The sequence below is a fragment of the Ranitomeya variabilis genome, chromosome 2 (assembly GCF_051348905.1).
Source record: "Ranitomeya variabilis isolate aRanVar5 chromosome 2, aRanVar5.hap1, whole genome shotgun sequence".
Classification (NCBI taxonomy): domain Eukaryota; kingdom Metazoa; phylum Chordata; class Amphibia; order Anura; family Dendrobatidae; genus Ranitomeya; species Ranitomeya variabilis.
Window position 1 is genome coordinate 715587642 of NC_135233.1, and position 19961 is coordinate 715607602.

At 42.8% G+C, this 19961-nt stretch overlaps 1 protein-coding gene across 1 annotated transcript in view; it reads left to right on the top strand.

Moving 5' to 3' along the window:
• NT5DC1 (5'-nucleotidase domain containing 1) overlaps positions 1-19961 on the top strand; it is a 397045-nt gene that overhangs the window by 27263 nt on the left and 349821 nt on the right. The window contains exon 2 of the mRNA XM_077289501.1: positions 19050-19141. Coding sequence (XP_077145616.1) covers positions 19050-19141 — 92 coding nt within the window. The remainder of the gene's footprint in view (positions 1-19049; positions 19142-19961) is intronic.

The following is a 19961-nucleotide window of genomic DNA, read 5'->3' on the forward strand; positions in this document are numbered from 1 at the left end:
AAAAAAACCCCAAACATCATCTATTTTGGAGCAGCAAGTAAATATATCGGTGGTTTAACAATGATACACAATTTAATAAGTTATCTCACATGACAAAATGGGAAAGGGATCTGAATACAACGTTCACTCCAGAACAGTGGGAAAATGCGATCCACTTTACTTACGCCTCAAACATCTGCATGACATTGAAAGAGGCCTACTATAAAATAATAACAAGATGGTACTATACTCCGGCTCGCCTTTATCATCTACCGTCAGGAGGATCTCCATTGTGCTGGAGAGAATGTGGAGAACACGGAAGTTTGCTACATGCGTTTTGGACATGCCCCCGGGTGAAACCCTTATGGAGACAGGCCATAAAATTAATCAATAAACTATTAACAGACAACTCTATAGTCACCCCTGCAATGGCCTTGTTGTCATTGAACTGGGAAAGCACGGACACAAATGTGAGATCTATTATAATTCATATCTGTCTCCTAGTTAAACAAATTATAGCATTCCATTGGAAAAATCCGATCTTACCGGCCTTTACCGAAATTATAGACCAAATTAACCTACATAAAACATATGAAGAAAACTTCGCAATAGCAAACAATTATTATAAAAAATATGATAGGAAATGGAAGAAGTGGGTTCAGGTAGACTCCAACTTATCGCATTAAAAGGAAAGATGGTGGTTACCGCATACCTGTAAGGATAAAATATGTTAATCTGTTAAAATTGTTAATAACTATCAAATTCTGTTATGTCTGGACAGCGTGTCCACAAAGTTGTACTTACCTTTTCCCAGTCCCATTTCCCTTACCTCCCTCCCTCTCCTTACCCTTATTCCCTTGAGAGCTGATTATATGAGTATCTTTGCATGTTAATACTAAATTTCAAAAGATACAATAAAAATTATTTGAAAAGAAATGAAGGCTATTCCATGCGAGAAATTACCAAGAAACTGAAGATTTCCTACAATGGTGTGTACTACTCCCTTCAGACGAGAGCACAAACAGGCTCTAACCAGAGTAGAAAGAGAAGTGGGAGGCACCGCTGCACAACTGAGGAACAAGACAAGTACATTAGAGTCTTTAGTTTGAGAAATCAACGCCTCACAGGTCCTCAACTGGCAGCTTCATTAAATAGTACACGCAAAATGCCAGTGTCAACATCTACAGTGAAGAGGCAACTCCTGGATGCTGGCCTTCAGAGCACAGTGGCAAAGAAAAAGCCAAATGGGCAAAAGAGCACAGACATTGGACAGAGGAAGATTGGAAAAAAGTGTTATTGACAGACGAATCCAAGTTTGAGGTGTTTGGATTACACAGAAGAACCTTTGTCAGACGCAGAACAACTGAAAACAGTTTTGACATGTTCTTCATGTTCCTGTAGAAAGTCAGAAAAGATTAGTATATCATCCAAATAGATCACTATAAATTGGTCCAACAAATCTCTGAAAATGTAATTAGCAAGGTGTTGAAACGTTGCAGGGGCGTTACAAAGCTCGAAGGGCATCACAAGAGATTCAAAGTGTCCATACCGGCATCTGAATGCTGTCTTCCACTCATCCCCTGGACGAATACGCACCAAATTATAAGCCCCACGAAGATCCAGTTTAGAGAACACCTTAGAATGGCGGACTCTTTCCAGTAATTCGGGAATCAGAGGCAAAGGGTAATGGTTTCGTACGGCTACCTTATTGAGTTCCCGATAGTCAACACAGGGTCTCAGGGTCCCATCCTTCTTCTTTACAAAAAAGATAGGTGCCCCTGCTGGTGAGAAAGAAGGACATATGAAGCCTTTGGCCAGATTTTCATCAATATACACCTTAAAGGCTTGAAGCTCAGGTGCCGCCAAAGGTAATACATTACCAAAAGGAATAGCTGCCCCAGGAAGCAACTCAATGGGACAGTCATAATGCCTGTGTGGAGGAAGCTGATCTGCATTCTTCTTGTCACAGATGTCAGAGAACTTTATATGCTGGAGGTAAAGAAAATACCTGTACATGTGGTTCCGTAGCCGTGGACTCGGACAGCTTCTGTTAACGCTGAGTTGCTCCTTGTTGGAAAGATAATCTCCTTGGTCTCCCAGTTGATAATTGGGTTCTGAGAATGCAACCAAGGAATGTCTAAAATCACAGGAAAATGAGGAGAAGAAATTAGCAAGAAAGAAAGATGATTAGGCTCCAACAAAATTTCAAGGGGTACAGTCTCCTGATCCACAGGCCCAGAGATTAAAGGTGACCCATCCACTGTTTCCATGGTAATTGGAGAGGCTCTTTGCTGAATTTCAATACCATGTTCCTTGGCAAATGCGATATCCATGAAATTGCCACCTGCACCAGAGTCAATCATAACTGCACTGGAAATCCATTGTCCTGAACACAGGATCTTAATAGGGAGAGAACAGTGAGAGTTCTTTTCCTTAAGCTCCTTGGGGGGGGGGGGGGGTGAAGTCATAGAAAGTGAATGGAATACAGTGTTTAAAGGCAGGCTACATTCAGAGATGTCAGATTCATCATCACAGTTGTCATACTCCCCTACTGCTGCTAGCACCTTGTTAGGCCGTCTAGGACACTTAGGACAATTGATCAAGAAGTGGACAGACTGGCCACAGTAGAAACATAGACTTTCACGAACGCGATGCTCCCGGCGCTCATTGATCTCGTGCCTCTGAACGGAATCAATTTGCATGGGCACCTCCTCCACCTCCCGAGATGTTTTACCTGCAGGCTCTTTGGAAGGAAGGGAAGTTAGAAATACGGTTATATGCAGCAAACTTCTGCCTACGCTCAGTAAGGAGAATGTCAATGCGCACACAATGCTGTATAAATGTCTCTAGCTCTTGTGGTGACTCAGCGAGCTAGTTCATCTTTTACAATACTAGACAGACCCCTTTTAAAAATAGGCAATTGTGCATAACTGTCCCAATTGGTATCTACCGCTAATCTTCTGAATTCAGTAGCATACTCAATAAGAGAACGTTTTGCCTGGCATAAAGACAATAAAGCAGATTCAGCGGTTGCACGGCAATTAGGATCATCAAACATGAATGCTATAGTGGCCAAGAAATCACCGTTATTTAACCGTGGGTCACGAGACTCAATCATCTGATTCGCCCAGGCGAGCGCTCGTGCGGTCAGCAGCATTATTGAACAAAATACTTTGGATTTATCATTAGGAAAACGGTCAGCATGCACATCAAAATATAGCATACATTGATTCACAAAGCCACGAAATATGTCGCGATCACCATTAAATCTGAATGGGGGCAACTTAGGTGGGCTAGCTGGTGGCGGTTGCCCAGAGGGAAAAGTCGCTTGTGCAGCTATTTGCGTGCTTATGTCCTGAAAAGCCCGTCCATACTGGGACTCTATGCCAGCAAGTTTGTTTTCCTGGGCTGCCATGCGGGTGCTTAAGTCCTGCAAAGTCTGTCCAAACACTTGTTGATTGTGTTCAAAGCTTCCAAACTTCTTTTGCAGACCTTCCACATCTTTCTGCAGTGATCTAATTATGGAAAACACCTGCTCTAGTCTGCTTTCTGCAGTCATTGTTCCAGCAGTCTCCTTTTTTTTTTTAGGCTGGAGTATCCTGTAATAATTATAGGGGATAACTCAGGAGACTCTTTGCATGGAACAAGACAACTACAGGACACAGTTTTATAAGTGGTAAAGTCTATTATCACACGGTGATTCAAACGGGTGCAGAGAGAAACTCAAGTCCACAACACTGGGAGTAAATATTAAATGCAGCTTAGCAGTCTATAGGAAACTTCAGAGGAAAATGCAATCACGCAGAAAGTCTATGAAGCACAATCATTCTTGAGGATACTTGACACGAATAAGTCCCTGCTTAGTCCAAAACACAGATAGATATGCTTATAAGGCAGTTCAAATAATATCTTAGCTCAACCAGGAAGGCCTGGGTAATAGTCTCAAGTACTTGCAGAGCAGAAACAGTTTACATGTCCAGCAAGTGCAGATGGATGAGCAAGAGCAGTAGATGAAGGAGGATTACTGGAACTGGTGTATGCAGCAGGAACTCAGAGCAGAGTAGCAGGATAACCACACAGGTTCACAGGAGCAGGTATATAGCCAGGGCGTCACCAGAGGTCAGGAGCTGGATGCAAGGCAGAATACTCTAGCACAGACTGAAGGCTGGGGTGGAGTTTTATAGCAGGAAGACACAGTGCAGATGAGACCAAAGACGCCATCTTGGAAAAGGGCAGTAATGCACAAAAGGTAATAAAAAATGTTCAGAGTCCTGACATACCGGAGGGCTCAGGGGGATCGTGCGGCTGGTCCAATATCCTTCCCCCTGTCTAACGGCCCAAGGCAGAAACTTCCCGGTGGGGAGTCCCTCTGCCCCAGAGACTAGTCGAGCAGACGGGCTCCTGGGTAGAGCCACTTCCTCCCGGTGGGGGGCTCTCGGCTCTGGCGCCAGGCAGGAGAAGAGGCGCCTGGAACTATGTGTTCCATATAGGAACACGGAGGAGTCGGCGGTAACAGAGCCGAGCGTCACTTCCGGTGACATCAGCAGAGACCCAGCGTGCGTTACACATTGTGGAAGTAAGTGGGGAAAATAGCCGAGGTCATTTCCGGTGACATCAGTGGTGTATCCCGGCTGGCGTTCACAGCGTGGTGGGCGGCAGGCAGCAAATTTGATTTAGTTTGCGTTCGGGCTGCCTAGTGTCCACATGTGCAGGACCCGCGGTCAAATGATTGGTGTCGCTGATTTGGCGCAAAGGGAGTCGTGAGCAGGTGTCAGAATCCCTGAGACAAAGGAGGATATCGAAATCAGAAGTGAGGATGCCGGGGTAAGTGCGCATAGCACAAACACACCTGAACTCACATGTAGACACTAAGTCCAGTCCCTATTCTTGTGTTATTAGGATAAGGATATCCCACAAACACTCCTCCCAACGGCAAAAAAGCCAGGCAATGCCTCGGTGAAATCTAGCCGTTGCTCCATGTGCCATGTAAAGCTTCCAGAGGCATACAAAAAAAGCACTCTGCAGCTCCTGTATTTCCAAGATTGTAAGAGAAGAACAACCAACGTTATTGTCGGAGATGAGGAGTTTAATCAGGGAGGAAGTACAAGCTTCCTTGGCTACCATATCACAACAGCACCATTCCAGTCCAGGTCCGAGCCGCAAGAGACCTAGATAGGATGCAGAGCAAGAAGACATTGACATATCACCGTCAAATGAAGAATCAGACTTCAAGAGCTCAGATCAGGAAGAAGGAGAACTTCCAGTGGAAGAACAGGATCAAGGAAGGAAATATCCCTTCCCAGTGGAAGACCTAGTGCAAGCGGTGAGAAATACTATGCAGTTGAAGGAAGAGCCGCGTCCAAAATCCAGACAGGATCTGATGTTTGGAGGTCTAACATCTCAGAAGCAGACGGTATTCCCTGTAAGCGATCATATCCGGCTGATGATATTGCAAGAATGGAAAGAAGCAGAGCGTAGACTAGTGATGTCCCGGGAATTTAAGGGCCGTCTATCATTTGACCCAGATGATATCAAGACATGGGAAGAGATCCCTAAAGTCGATGTTCCTGTGGCTAAAGTTACAAAAAAGACTTCTATTCCTTTTGAGGATTCGTCAAGCCTAAGGGATGCCATGGACCGCAAGGCGGACATTCTCCTACGTCATGCTTGGGAGACATCAGCAGCCCTAATACGGGCTAATATTGCGGCGACTTCGGTGGCAAGGTCCATGTTCATATGGATGGGGCAATTAGAGGAACATTTAGTTAACAAAACCCCACGGGCTGAAATAATTTCTTCCCTTCCCATTATAAAATCTGCCACAGCCTTCATGGCTGATACTTCAGCCGAATCTGTGAGATTTGCAGCTAGAAATAGTTCAACCCATAGAGCTATATAGCTTAAATCCTGGTCGGGAGATAACGTTTCTAAGAATAGATTGTGTGCCATTCCCTTTGCGGGATCCAGGGTATTTGGGCACGCATTAGATGACATCTTGGGAGTTCGCGCCGGATAATAAAAAGATTTCCTGAGGATAAACCTAAGAAATTTCAGCCTTTTCGGAGAAGGCCCCCACCTCAGTAAACAACCTGATTATAAAGAACAGTGGAGATCCAACAGAGGGACCTATAAAGGTTCCTATACCCAGAACAGAAGGGGAAGAAATTCCCTTTTTGGATCAAGCTCTAGGCCTAGAAGGCAATGACGCCATAGGTATAGGGGGCAGGCTCAGGTTTTTTCTGAGCAATTGGGGTCAGATCACACAAAACGAATTTGTACTAAATATAATATCCAAGGGCTACAAAATAGAACTTGTATCTTCCGCGCCCCAAAGGTATATCTCACCGACAACTGTGGCAGCCGATTCTCCAATGTTCTCAGACCTTCAGGAACTTTTCAGCTCCCAGGTCATAGTTTGGGTTCCCGCATCAGAAATAGGCAGGGGTCACTACTCTTCCCTATTCTCAATCCCGAAACCGTCAGGGGAAAGTCGCAACATCATAAACCTAAAACCATTAAATGCTTGGGTCAAATACAAACGGTTCAAGATGGAATCCATAAAATCAACTATCCATCTCATAGACAAAAATTCAGTAATGTGCACTCTCGACCTGACGAGTGCTTATTATCAGGTTCCAATCCATCCAACCTCTCAGGAACTTCTGAGGTTCTCTGTAAGTTTATCGGATCAGACCTGCCACCTCCAGGTTCAATATCTCCCGTTCGGTTTGGCCTCAGCCCCAAGAATATTCATGAAGCTGATCGCAGAAGTTGTTGCATACCTAAGAAACCAAGGAATTACAATAATTCCTTATTTGGATGATTTTCTCCTGGTAGCTCGATCAGAAAAAACTTTACTCCTACACAGAGATCGAACCATAGCGGTGCTGGAACACCGGGATGGGTCGTAAATCGGAAAAAATCTCACCTAAAACCCGAATCTTGGAAGGTATTCCTGGGAGTGCTTCTGGATTCAACCTGCAGACAGTCCTTTCTGCCAAGAGAAAGGCAGGAGTCAATAAAAAAGATGATCATAGAGTTCCTGAAAGGTCTAGTTACCATAAGATCAGCCATGAAGATCTTAGGAAAAATGACAGCCTGTATCACCTGTGTCAGGTGGGCCCAAGCCCACTCAAGACCGTTTCAAAGACAGATCTTATCGGTCTGGGATCGTTGCCAGACGTCTCTGGACAGACAGATTCAACTATCAACAACAGTAAGAAGATCATTATGGTGGTGGACACAACCCACCAATCTAAGAACAGGTGTTCCATGGATTCCGACTCCTTGTGTGGTAATCACCACAGACGCCTGTCAGTGGGGATGGGGAGCACACCTGGAAGGACAATTTTTTGAGGGCAAGTGGCCCAAGGACATCAGCCACAAGTCTTCAAATTTCAGAGAACTTTTCGCAGTTTGGGTGACCCTAAGACGAAACGGACAACATGACAGCAATGTCATTCCTGAGACACCAGGGAGGTCCCAAGCACAAAGCACTTCAAAATCTAGCGCAAAAGATATTTGCCTGGGCAGAGAACACAGTTCATTCAATTAAAGCAGTGCATCTAGAAGGGTCTCAGAATACCCTGGCCGACTACCTAAGCAGGAGGAAGGTCTGTCCCACAGAGTGGGAACTAAACCAAGAAGTTTTCCAACTATTATGCCACCATTGGGGAACCCCCAAGATAGATTTGTTTGCCACAAGGAAAAATTCAAAGTTGCCCAGATTCTATTCTCTCAACCCTTCAGACATGCCAGAAGCAGTCGACGCCTTAAGCCAGACTTTGGACGAACCACTCTCCTATGCGTTTCCTCCATTGGCACTCATTCCGTTGGTGGAAGACCAAGCAACAGTTCTGATGATTGTGCCATTCTGGCCAAAAAGAAGCTGGTTTCCGTTGCTGGGGTCCATGACAACAGAGAACCCAATCAAACTCCCTCTATGGAAGGACATCATTTATCAGGGTCCTGTCTTCCACCAAAACCCAGAAAGATTACACCTTTCAGCATGGATCCTGAAAGGGACATTTTGAAAGCTCGGGGTTTATCAGATGAAGTCATTTCAACTATCCAAGCGAGTAGAAAACTGGTAGAAAAACGGTAACTTCGGCAATCTACTACAAGATCTGGAAGAAATTTTGTATGGAAGGTGGCAGGTCTACCGTGTTCCCAGAGACCCCGGACATTCCCAGAGTTCTGGATTTTCTGCAATCTGGATTCAACTTGGGGCTTAGGCCTAGTACTCTTAAGGTTCAGATTTCGGCCCTCAGCATTTTCTTACATTATCCTTTAGCTTCATACCCATGGATAATTAGGTTTGTTAAAGCCATCCAGAGATTGCGTCCCACCTTTAGGCAGTTAGTTCCCTCTTGGGACTTAAATTATTCCTCAGAGCTCTATGTAAAGATCCTTTTGCCTTACAGGAAAACATGCCTATCTCAGTCCGTACATGGAAAACAGCATTTCTAGTAGCAATTACAACAGCTAAAAGAGTGGGAGAAATTCAGGCTCTATCTATTAGGGATCCCTACCTTCAGGTTCGCGATGATCACATAATTTTAAAATTAGACCCATTGTTTATCCCTAAAATAGCTTCAATACAAAACCGAAACCAGGAAATAATTTTACCATCCTTCTCCCTTGATGTCAGACAAGCAGTGTTAGACTATCTAGAGGCCACTAATTCCTGGAGAAGGGACCGTAACCTATTTATCCTGTTTGGGGAACAAAATAAGGGTAAAAAAGCTTCTATAGCTAGATGGATCACAACGGTAATTTCTAAAGCCTATTCATCAGAAGGGGTAGATTGTCCAGCAGGAATTAAAGCTCATTCTACTAGGGCTATCTCAGCATCATGGGCTGAACGAGCGGGTGCGTCTTTAGAGCAAATATGTAAGGCCGCAACTTGGGCCAGAGTGAACACATTCTGTAAACATTACAAACTTGATGTGTTAGCAACCCAGCAAACGTCATTTGGGAGAAAAGTTCTCCAAGCAGTTGTCCCACCCTAAAGGAGTTTTATCTGGTATTCTCCAGGGTGCTGTCAGGGGGACATCCTGGAAAATGGTTATTAGACCTACCGGTAATTCGGTTTCCAGGATTTCATCCTGACAGCATCGTTACTTCCCCCCCATGTATACTATTTTCATATGCTGTAATATGATGTGGTTAATAAAAAATTCTATTTGCATCTATCCATGGGTGGTACTTGTCAAAACACTGAAGGAAAGGGGCGGGCTGGGACCTTTTAACCTCTCGTGTGTTTTTTTTCTGTCCCTGCAAGGAGGAGGGGACATCCTCCAGGGTGCTGTCAGGATGGACTCCTGCAAACCGAATTACCGGTAGGTCTAATAACCATTTTTTTAAGACTGTCAGGGACAAGATCATAGACCTGCACAAAGCTGGAAAGGGCTACAAAACCATGTGTAAGACACTGGTGAGAAGGAGACAACTGTTGGTGCAATAGAAAGACAATGGAAGAAATACAAAATGACTGCCAATTGACATCGATCTGGGGCACCATGCAAAATCTCACCTCGGGGGGTATCCTTGATCATGAGGAAGGTGAGAGATCAGCCTAAAACTACACAGGGGGATTATTTCAAGGAAGCTGGGATTACAGTCACCAAGAAAACCATTGGTACACATTACGTGTGAAGTTTACCAATGAACACCTGGATGATTCTGTGAGTGATTGGGAGAAGGTGCCATAGTCAGATGAGACAGAAATTGATCTCTTTGGCATTAACTCAACTCGCTGTGTTTGGAAGAAGAGAAATGCTGCCTATGACCCAAAGAACACCATCCCCACTGTCAAGCATGGAGGCGGAAACATTGTGTTTTGAAGCTGTTTCTCTGCTAAGGGCACAGGACTACTTCACCGCATCACTGGGACAATGGATAAAGCCTTGTACCATAAAATCCTGAGTGACAACCTCCTTCCCTCTGCCAGGACATTAAAAATGGGTCGTGGCTGGGTCTTCTAGCAAGACAGTGACCCAAAATATACAGCCAAGGCATCAAAGGAGTGGCTCAAAAAGAAGCACATTAAGGTCATGGAGTGGCCTAGCCAGTTTCCAGACCTTAATCCTATAGAAAACTTATAGAGGGAGATAAAGTTCCGAGTTGCCAAGCAACAGCCTGAATGACAGCCTTAATGAATTAGAGATTATCTGCAAAGAGGAGTGGACCAAAATTCCTCCTGACATGTGCGCAAACCTCATTATCAAGTACAAAAAACGTCTGACTGCTGTGCCAACAAGGTTTTTGCCACCAAGTATTAAGTCTTGTTTGCCAGAGGGATCAAATACTTATTTCTCACTGCAAAATAGAAATAAATTTATATCATTTATTCATTGTGATTTTCTGGATTTTATTTTTGGTATTCTATCTCTCAATGTTAAAATTAACCTGCCCTTAAAATTATAGACTGTTCATACCTTTGTCAGTGGGCAAACTTACAAAATCAGTAAGGGATCATAAGTGGTTATTCCAGAGGATCTTTCAAAGGTGTGGGAGACCTTCAACATTTCCCCCATGGAGGTGCCTTCCTTGTTACCCCTCGATTTTGACATGAACATTCCCCTTCCTCTACTTCCTCCATTGGTGAGACCTGAAGAGTGGTCGCCAGTGAAAAGGCACGCTACCCCAAACAAGGGAAACATGGGTCCAGGAAGAAGCTTCCTCCCTGAGACACAGTGCACACCACTTGGATATATTTCTTTTTTGGTCCTGTGGCAGGCCCTGACTTGACGAAGTCTGGGTGAGGTTTTGGTAAGGGCTATGAGATATCTACACCCCCCCTTTTTTTTTTTTTAAACCACCCCCCCTCCCTCCCTTCTTTTTTTCACTTCCTTTTTTTTTCTCTTGCAGCCCGTTGCCGATGCTATATACACATAGACATACCTGGGCCTAATTTCTGCCAATTAATGGCAGATGGTTAATAGCTATTGTTTTGTCTGTCACATTTGCTATGGTTTTATGGTGGAATTCTTATTACTAAGTTTGATTCGTGATCACGTATGGTGATTCTAATTCCGACAACATCAGATCGCCATTTGTGCATATGCAATAGACTGTCTTGTCTGCATTCGGAGGATGCTGCGGCCCCCCACCTCTGCCGCCGATAAGATGTTATTTGTAAATATTTGCTGTTCTAGGTACACATATGTATCCACTATGATTCGCTTATCCCTATACAATGACTAATACAACTATGCCAGCTGCTATAGTAGTGGCCTTGCACAATGCGAGCGGCATGAACTTCCCAAGTAAATGCAGTCAAATAATGAATCTACTGCGCACAAAGAACACCAGCATTGCATTCCTACAGGAAATGCATTACAAGGGTTGTGTCCCTGATGTATCTAGGACGCAGATTCCAACCTGGTATCACAGCACGGCAGTTCAGCCTCTAGGGGAGTGAGCATAGCTTTTAAAAAGAACCCGCCCTTTGTATTGAGAGACACCCTATCTGACCCGGATGGTAGATAAATTATGGTAAAGGGCCTACTAGCTAACACTACAATTACCTTATGCAACCTTTATGCTCCCAATAGCAATCAAATTGGATGGCTTATGAGAATCCTACATACCCTCCGCTTATTTTCTGGAGGCCTACTTATTGTAGGGGGAGACCTCAATATCCGACTTAATCCACTAGTAGATACCTCATCTGGCAAATCTTCTGTCTCCCAAAAATCCTTAAGAAAACTACACCTTAATTTGCAATCCCTTAATTTAATAGACCCATGGAGAACTCTGCACCCTATGACCAAGGATTTCACCTTTTTCTCTCCCCCACACAATAGCTATCACAGACTAGACTAACTCCTGACGCAATCCCCAAACCTTCAACGTGTTAAATCAGCAAAAATTGATGTCATCTCAATTTCGGACCATGCCCCAATATTTTTAGAAATTATTATCAAATCCCTGCCTCACTCCCTCCACTCTTGGACCTTAAACGAAATGCTCTTAGATTCTACAGCCCACATTACTAAGCTTTTCAAGTCTCTCAACCGTTTTTTCTAAGAAAACTCTCATTCAGGCCCGTCACAGCCTATTGTATGGGAGGCTCATAAGACCAATATGAGAGGAGAATTTGTGGCATTGGCCTCACACTTAAAGAAGAAACCATCGAGAGAAATTATTTCTATCCTTCATCAAATTAACTCATTTGAAACCCTGCATTAACGATCATTAGCAACCGAGGTACAAGAGGAAGTAATTAAGCTACCACAGGCCTTTAGAGATTTACTAGATATCCACTCAGCCAAGATTTATATGAAAAGCTGCCAGAAGTTTTGCCTTCATAGCAATAAGGCAGCAAACTTATGACCTCATTACTAAAGAAACGCAATGATAAAACCTTCATAAAGCAAATTAACTCCACTGATGGCTCAACAGCCATTGAGACTGCCGATATTGCCAAAGAGTTTAAAAATTTCTATGAAGGGCTATATAATCTTGACACACCAATGGATACTTTAGATCCAACTGTGGCTTCAGAAAAGATTTCCTTGTTCCTTGACCCTTTACAATTACCTAAGCTCCCCCCAGAAGATCACTCCCTAAACAGCTTCGGTTACTGCTCAGGTTATACTAGAAACTTTATTAACTATCCCCAATGGAAAAGCCCTTGGCCCCGACGGACTTCCTATCTCATACTACAAAAAATGTATCAAATCCCTTCTTCCACATTTGATAACAGTGCTCAATTCTTATTTAGCTGGACATCCCTTGCCTAAACAATCCTTAGAAGCCTTCATCTCTGTCCTCCCGAAAGATGGGAAAGATACTAATCTCTGTGCCAGTTACAGACTGATTTCTTTTTTAATGCTGATACTAAAGGCCCCGTCACACATAGCGAGATCGCTAGCGAGATCGCTGCTGAGTCACAAGTTTTGTGACGCAACAGCGACCTCAGTAGCGATCTCGCTATGTGTGACACGTACCAGCGATCAGGCCCCTGCTGTGAGATCGCTGGTCGTGTCGGAATGGCCTGGACCTTTTTTTGGTCGTTGAGGTCCCGCTGACATCGCTGAATCGGTGTGTGACACCGATCCAGCGATGTCTTCACTGGTAACCAGGGTAAACATCGGGTTACTAAGCGCAGGGCCGCGCTTAGTAACCCGATGTTTACCCTGGTTACCAGTGTAAATGTAAAAAAAAAACAAACAGTACATACTCACCATCTGATGTCCGTCAGGTCCCTTGCCGTCTGCTTCCTGCTCTGACTGACTGCCGGCCGTAAAGTGAAAGCACAGCACAGCAGTGACGTCACCGCTGCGCTCTGCTCTCACTGTACGGGGCGGCACTCAGTCAGAGCAGGAAGCAGACGGCAAGGGACCTGACGGACATCAGATGGTGAGTATGTACTGTTTGTTTTTTTTGGTAACCATGGTAAACATCGGGTTACTAAGCGCGGCCCTGCGCTTAGTAACCCGATGTTTACCCTGGTTACCCGGGTGCTGCAGGGGGACTTCGGCATCGTTGAAGACAGTTTCAACGATGCCGAAGTCGTTCCCCTGATCGTTGGTCGCTGGAGAGAGCTGTCTGTGTGACAGCTCCCCAGCGACCACACAACGACTTACCAACGATCACGGCCAGGTCGTATCGCTGGTCGTGATCGTTGGTAAATCGCTATGTGTGACGGGGCCTTAAGCTGTGGGCCATTATTACATTCTGGTTAGGAGACTTGGTGATGTCCTCCTTAAGTTAATCCATACAAACCAGGCCGGGTTCATGAGGGGCAGGGACAATTCAGCGAAGAACATTCAATCTATAGCTTTTGCCTCAACCCGGGGTATCCCGCTGGCACTGTTGTTTGACAGGGTCAGCTGGAGATATATGGAGAGGGTACTAGAGAAATTCCGCCGCAATTTGTTTCTGCAATATTCTCTCTGTACTCACAACCCACGGCCAGGGTGAGAGTTAATGGCACTCTGTCTCAGAGCTTTAGTATTAACAATGGTACTAGACAAGGGTGTCCATTGTCTCCCTCTTTTCACCCTGACCATAGAGACACTCATTCAAAAGGTCAGACAAGAGGAATCCATCAAAGGTCTAAGGATTGGGAGCACAGAGATGAAAATGTTAGTTTTTAAGACGATTTATTATTTCTCACAACCAATCCGCTCTTAGCCTTTCCAACAATACTTAGCATATTAAATCAATTTGGCCATATATCCAATTTAAAAATCAGTCCTACCAAGTCGGAAGCCCTCAATATAACCATACCGAGTTCTCATATAGCCATCCTCCGCAAACATTCACCCTTTAACTGGCCCATGCAAACATTAAAATAGTTGGGAGTATTTATCACTAAAGACCGTACACGTTTATACTAAGCTAATTACATGTACATTCCACTTTTGAAGAAGGTGGAAACAGTAACAAAATCTTATGATTTGCCGACCCTCTCCTGGATGGGGCGTATTATTGTATTTAAAGCCTATAATTCTCTATACTATGAGCATGATCTCCATAAATGTACCACAGACCTTTTTTACATCTTTAAGGCTCTTAACCCCTTAAGCCCCAAGGGTGGTTTGCACGTTAATGACCGGGCCAATTTTTACAATTCTGACCACTGTCCCTTTATGAGGTTATAACTCTATAACGCTTCAACGGATCTTGATGATTCTGACACTGTTTTCTCGTGACATATTGTACTTCATGATAGTGGTAAAATGTCTTTGATATTACCTGTGTTTATTTGAAAAAAAACGGAAATTTGGCGAAAATTTTGAAAATTTTCCAACTTTGAATTTTTATGCCCTTAAATCACAGAGATATGTCACACAAAATTCTTAATAAGTAACATTTCCCACATGTCTACTTTACATCAGCACAATTTTGGAATCAAATTTTTTTTTGTTAGGGAGTTATAAGGGTTAAAGGTTGACCAGCAATTTCTCATTTTTACAACACCATTTTTTTTTTAGGGACCACATCTCATTTGAAGTCATTTTGAGGGGTCTATATGATAGAAAATAACCAAGTTTGACACCATTCTAAAAACTGCACCCCTCAAGGTGCTCAAAACCACATTCAGGTGTTTCACAGGAATTTTTGGAATGTTTAAATAAAAATGAACATTTAACTTTTTTTCAAACAAAATTTACTTCAGCTCCAATTTGTTTTATTTTCCCAAGGGTAAGATAAGAAATTGGACCCCAAAAGTTATTGTGCAATTTGCCCTGAGTACGCTGATACCCCAAATGTGGGGGTAAACCACTGTTTGGGCGCATGGCAGAGCTCGGAAGGGAAGGAACGCCGTTTGACTTTTCAATGCAAAATTGACTGGAATTGAGATGGGATGCCATATTGCGTTTGGAGAGCCACTGATGTGCCTAAACATTGAAACCCCCCAAGTGACACCATTTTGGAGAGTAGACCCCCTAAGGAAATTATCTAGATGTGTGGTGAGCACTTTGACCTACCAAGTGCTTCACAGAAGTGTATAATGCGGAGCCGTAAAAATAAAAAATCATATTTTTTTCACAAAAATGATCTTTTCGCCCCCAATTTTTTATTTTCCCAAGGGTAAGAGAAGAAATTGGACCCCTAAGGAACTTACCTACATGTGTTGTGAGAGCTTTGAACCCCCAATTGTTTCACTACAGTTTGAAACGCAGGGCCGTGAAAATAAAAATTGTTTTTTTTCCCACAATAAATATTTTTTAGCCCCCATTTTTGTATTTTCCCCAGGGTAACAGGAGAAATTGGACCCCAAAAGTTGTTGTCCAATTTGTCCTGAGTACGCTGATACCCCATATGTGGGGGGAACCACCGTTTGGGCGCATGGCAGAGCTCAGAAGGGAAGGAGCGCCATTTGGAATGCAGACTTAGATTGAATGGTCTGCAGGCATCACATTGCGTTTGCAGAGCCCCTAATGTACCTAAACAGTAGAAACCCCCCACAAGTGACCCCATATTGGAAACTAGACCCCCAAGGAACTTATCTAGATGTGTTGTGAGAACTTTGAATTCCCAGGTGTTTCACTACAGTTTATAACGCAGAGCCGTGAAAATAAAAAATCATTTTTTTTCCACAAAAATGTTTTTTTAGCTCCCAAAATTTTTATTTTCCTAAGGGTAACAAGAGAAATTGGACCCCAAAAGTTGTTGTCCAATTTGTCCAGAGTATGCTGATACCCCATATGTTGGGGTAAACCCCTGTTTGGGTGCATGGGAGAGCTCGAAAAGGGAAGGAGCACTGTTTTACTTTTTCAACGCAGAATTGGCTGGAATTGAGATTGGACGCCATGTCGCGTTTGGAGAGCCCCTGATGTGCCTAAACAGTGGAAACCCCCAATTCTAAGTGAAACCCTAACCCCAACCCTAGCCCTAACCCTAGCCTTAACCTTAGCCCTAATCCTAACCCTAGCCTTAACACTAGCCCTAGCCCTAACCCTAATGGGAAAATGGAAATAAATACATTTTTTTAATTTTATTATTTTTCCCTAACTAAGGGGGTGATGAAGGGGATGTTTGATTTACTATTTATAGCGGGGGTTTTTTAGCGGATTTTTATGATTGACAGCCGTCACAGACTAAAAGACGCTTTTTATTGCAAAAAATAGTTTTTGCGTCTCCACATTTTGAGAGCTATAATTTTTCCATATTGGTCCACAAAGTCATGTGAGGTCTTGTTTTTTGTGGGACAAGTTGACGTTTTTATTGGTAACATTTTCGGGCACGTGACATTTTTTGATCGCTTTTTATTCCGATTTTTGTGAGGCAGAATGACCAAAAAACAGCTATTCATGAATTTCTTTTTTGGGGGCGTTTATACCATTCCACGTTTGGTAAAATTGATAAAGCAGTTTTATTCTTCGGGTCAGTACGATTACAACGATACCTCATTTATATCATTTTTTATGTTTTGGCGCTTTTATATTATAAAAACTATTTTGTAGAAAAAATAATTTTAGCAACGCTTTATTCTGAGGACTATAACTTTTATTTTTTCGCTGATGATGTTATATGGTGGCTCGTTTTTGCGGGACAACTTGACATTTTCAGCGGTACCATGGTTATTTATATCTGTCTTTTTGATCGCGTGTTATTCCACTCTTTGTTCGGCGGTATGATAATAAAGCGTTGTTTTTTGCCTGTTTTTTTTTTTTTTTAAACCGCATTCCCTGAAGGGGTTAACTAGTGGGACAGTTTTATAGGTGGGGTCGTTACGGACGTGGCGATACTAAATATGTGTACTTTTATTGTTTTTGTTTTTATTATTTAGATAAAGAAATGTATTTATGGGAACAATATATATATATATTTTTTTTATTTAGGAATTTTTTTTTTTTTTACACATGTGAATATTTTTTTTTTACTTTATAACATTGCCTCGGGGGGGCATCATGTTATAGGGCCAGATCGCTGATCTGACACTTTGCAGAGCACTGTGTCAGATCAGCGATCTGACATGCAGGGCTGCAGGCTTACCAGCGCTTGCTCTGAGCAGGCGCTGGTAAGCCACCTCGCTGCAGGACCCGGATGTAGCATCGTGGCCATTTTGGATCCGCGGCCTGCAGGGAGGAGACGCTCGGTACAAGGTGAGCACATCGCCTTGTACCGAAGGTCGCAGGGAGCCCTTCCTTGTCCTTGGAAGCAATTACATAGTTATAATTCAAGTGGAAAGACAGCTTGTATATGTCCGTACTCTCTGTGAGTTTAAGCCTCCTCGTTGTCACATTCGCACTATCATTCTGCTCACCATAATTGACCATATGTCTCTGGCCCTCATATTCTTACCTCCTGGCGAATTTGTTAGCTTGGCTATATGCTATAGTATTCAATTATGTGTACCTTCTCTTTTGTTGTTTATAGTTGGTAATTCCCCCCATGATACCTTGTTTGATAGAGATAACCCAACCTAACCAATGTTTTTGAACTCCCCCACCCCTTCCCTATCTTTCCCCATGACTCCCCCCCTTGCTTCCCAACCGACCCCCCCTTTTTCCCTTATCATCGGTTCAACTAAATGCTGATTTGTAATAGGTAACTATTTTCTAACTGTTTGTACTATTTTCCCTGATTTACCGTACTTAAAGAATTAAAAGAAAAATCAGCAAGGGATCAAATACTAATTTCCCCGACTGTAAATGGTCAAAAGAAAACTTGTGGGGTTCACATTCTGGAGTACACAGATGTGGACATGTGATCGAGAATTTGTCTAAAAAATAGTTTGATATGTGAGTGATCAAGTCTTATAGTTAATTGTCAGATGACCTGACTTTTCAAGAACATTTGCGTGGTCCACATTCTGGAGCGTGCAGACGTAGGTATGTTGACAAGCATTTATCTGAAGAATAGTTTGGTAAGTGAGTGATGAAGTACTGGAATTAATTGTGAAATGGGGTGAAATGTGTTTTACTGATAAAAATATTATTTTTATTACTTGTCCAATAAAAATTCCTCTCTGCTGGGGCCCACTAAACAGAAAATATAAATTATTTGAAAAAAGACGATTTGGTGTTACTAATGTCAAATTAATAATGGGACGTTGTGTGGTAGATTACGAAATGGGGAGATACAAAGGCCTGGTTTTTGGCAATAATACCGGAATCACTCCTTCTACCGCCCTTCCCACAAACCCGGCATCTTTCTTGGGGACAGCCTTGCATGGGAGTGGCAGGGACTGGGAAAAAAAATGTTCTTTTAGTCTCTGGACATCCTCTGACTTGAAGACTGCCTCCTATGCTGTTGAGTCAGACGAGAGAGAAATTATTTTGACACCGGATGTCACTTTTTTTTAATGTGATCGTCGTTATTCGTTGAACAAGGGCGATCTTGTAATTGGAGACAGTAAAAAAACGGCCCTGATCATGTTTTCCAGGGTCTCGTCTATCCCAGGTAGCTGAAACCTCTGAGATTTTCAAACTCTTGGAGGGAGCGCTATTCTTTTATTCCCGATCCTCGTTTTAAAGCGATGATTAGGGAATAAGGCTCCTTAGCGGCCACCGTTTTTAATGCGTATCGCTCCTTAAGGAGTTAAGTCATAGCTACACTGTTTTTTCTATATCTTGAAAGTAATGTTTCTCTTTTGTCTTCAACAGTTGATTTATGACAGTTTTGCCCAGTACCTAGTGGCTGAAAAAGGTTATAAAGAAGACTTACTATCTGTTACATTCGAAGACTGGGATTTCTGGTAATCCTATTTTTTTTTTAGTAGTAACTAAATTGAACTATATTATATTAAGTCCTTCCCAATATGTTATGTACTGTTATATCATATGCCAGCTTCCAGTCTCTGAGTTGAGTCTGCATTTTTCCAGGTAGATGATGGCTGTATTATTCAGCCGTCATCTGCCACTAAAAGTGGCATTTGTAACGCGACGGTAGGCAGGTGCATCATTCCATGTGCCCATCGGCATACCTGATACGCGATCTTGAGGCGCTTATACGTTGCCATGACAGCCGAGGATTTACTGAAGACCTCGGTGCCTGTCACGACAATTCTCCTATGAAAGCCAGCCTGTAGCTGATGTTCGTAGGAGACAGTGGTTTTGCTGTGTATAGTACAAGTGAAATAAGAAAAATGGTGAACTCACCACTTTGTTTTCGTATCACATGTGGAACCCCCTTGAACTTCTGCCCAGCAGCAATGTAGGAAAATGTAGTAAAAAAGCAGGAACATTCACTAATGAAACAATGTCCTTTATTTCAAACTAGTAAAAAACGTGTAAAACCACACTTAGTCATAGACATATAAAAAAAATCATATCTCTATTGCTAAGGACAGAAACATGTCAGATGTCTTCATGAGCCAACAGAATGGTTTTTAACTAATTTGAAATAAAGGATAACATTTTAAAAGTGGATGTTCTTCTTTTTTGCCAAATTTTCCTATAATACAAGTGATCGAATGATCACAGGTTCAAGTGCCGTAAGAGAAGTGACAGATACAGTAGAAAGTAAAACAACATGATAAAAATATGAAAAAAACTATAATAGTTGAAATCACTCTA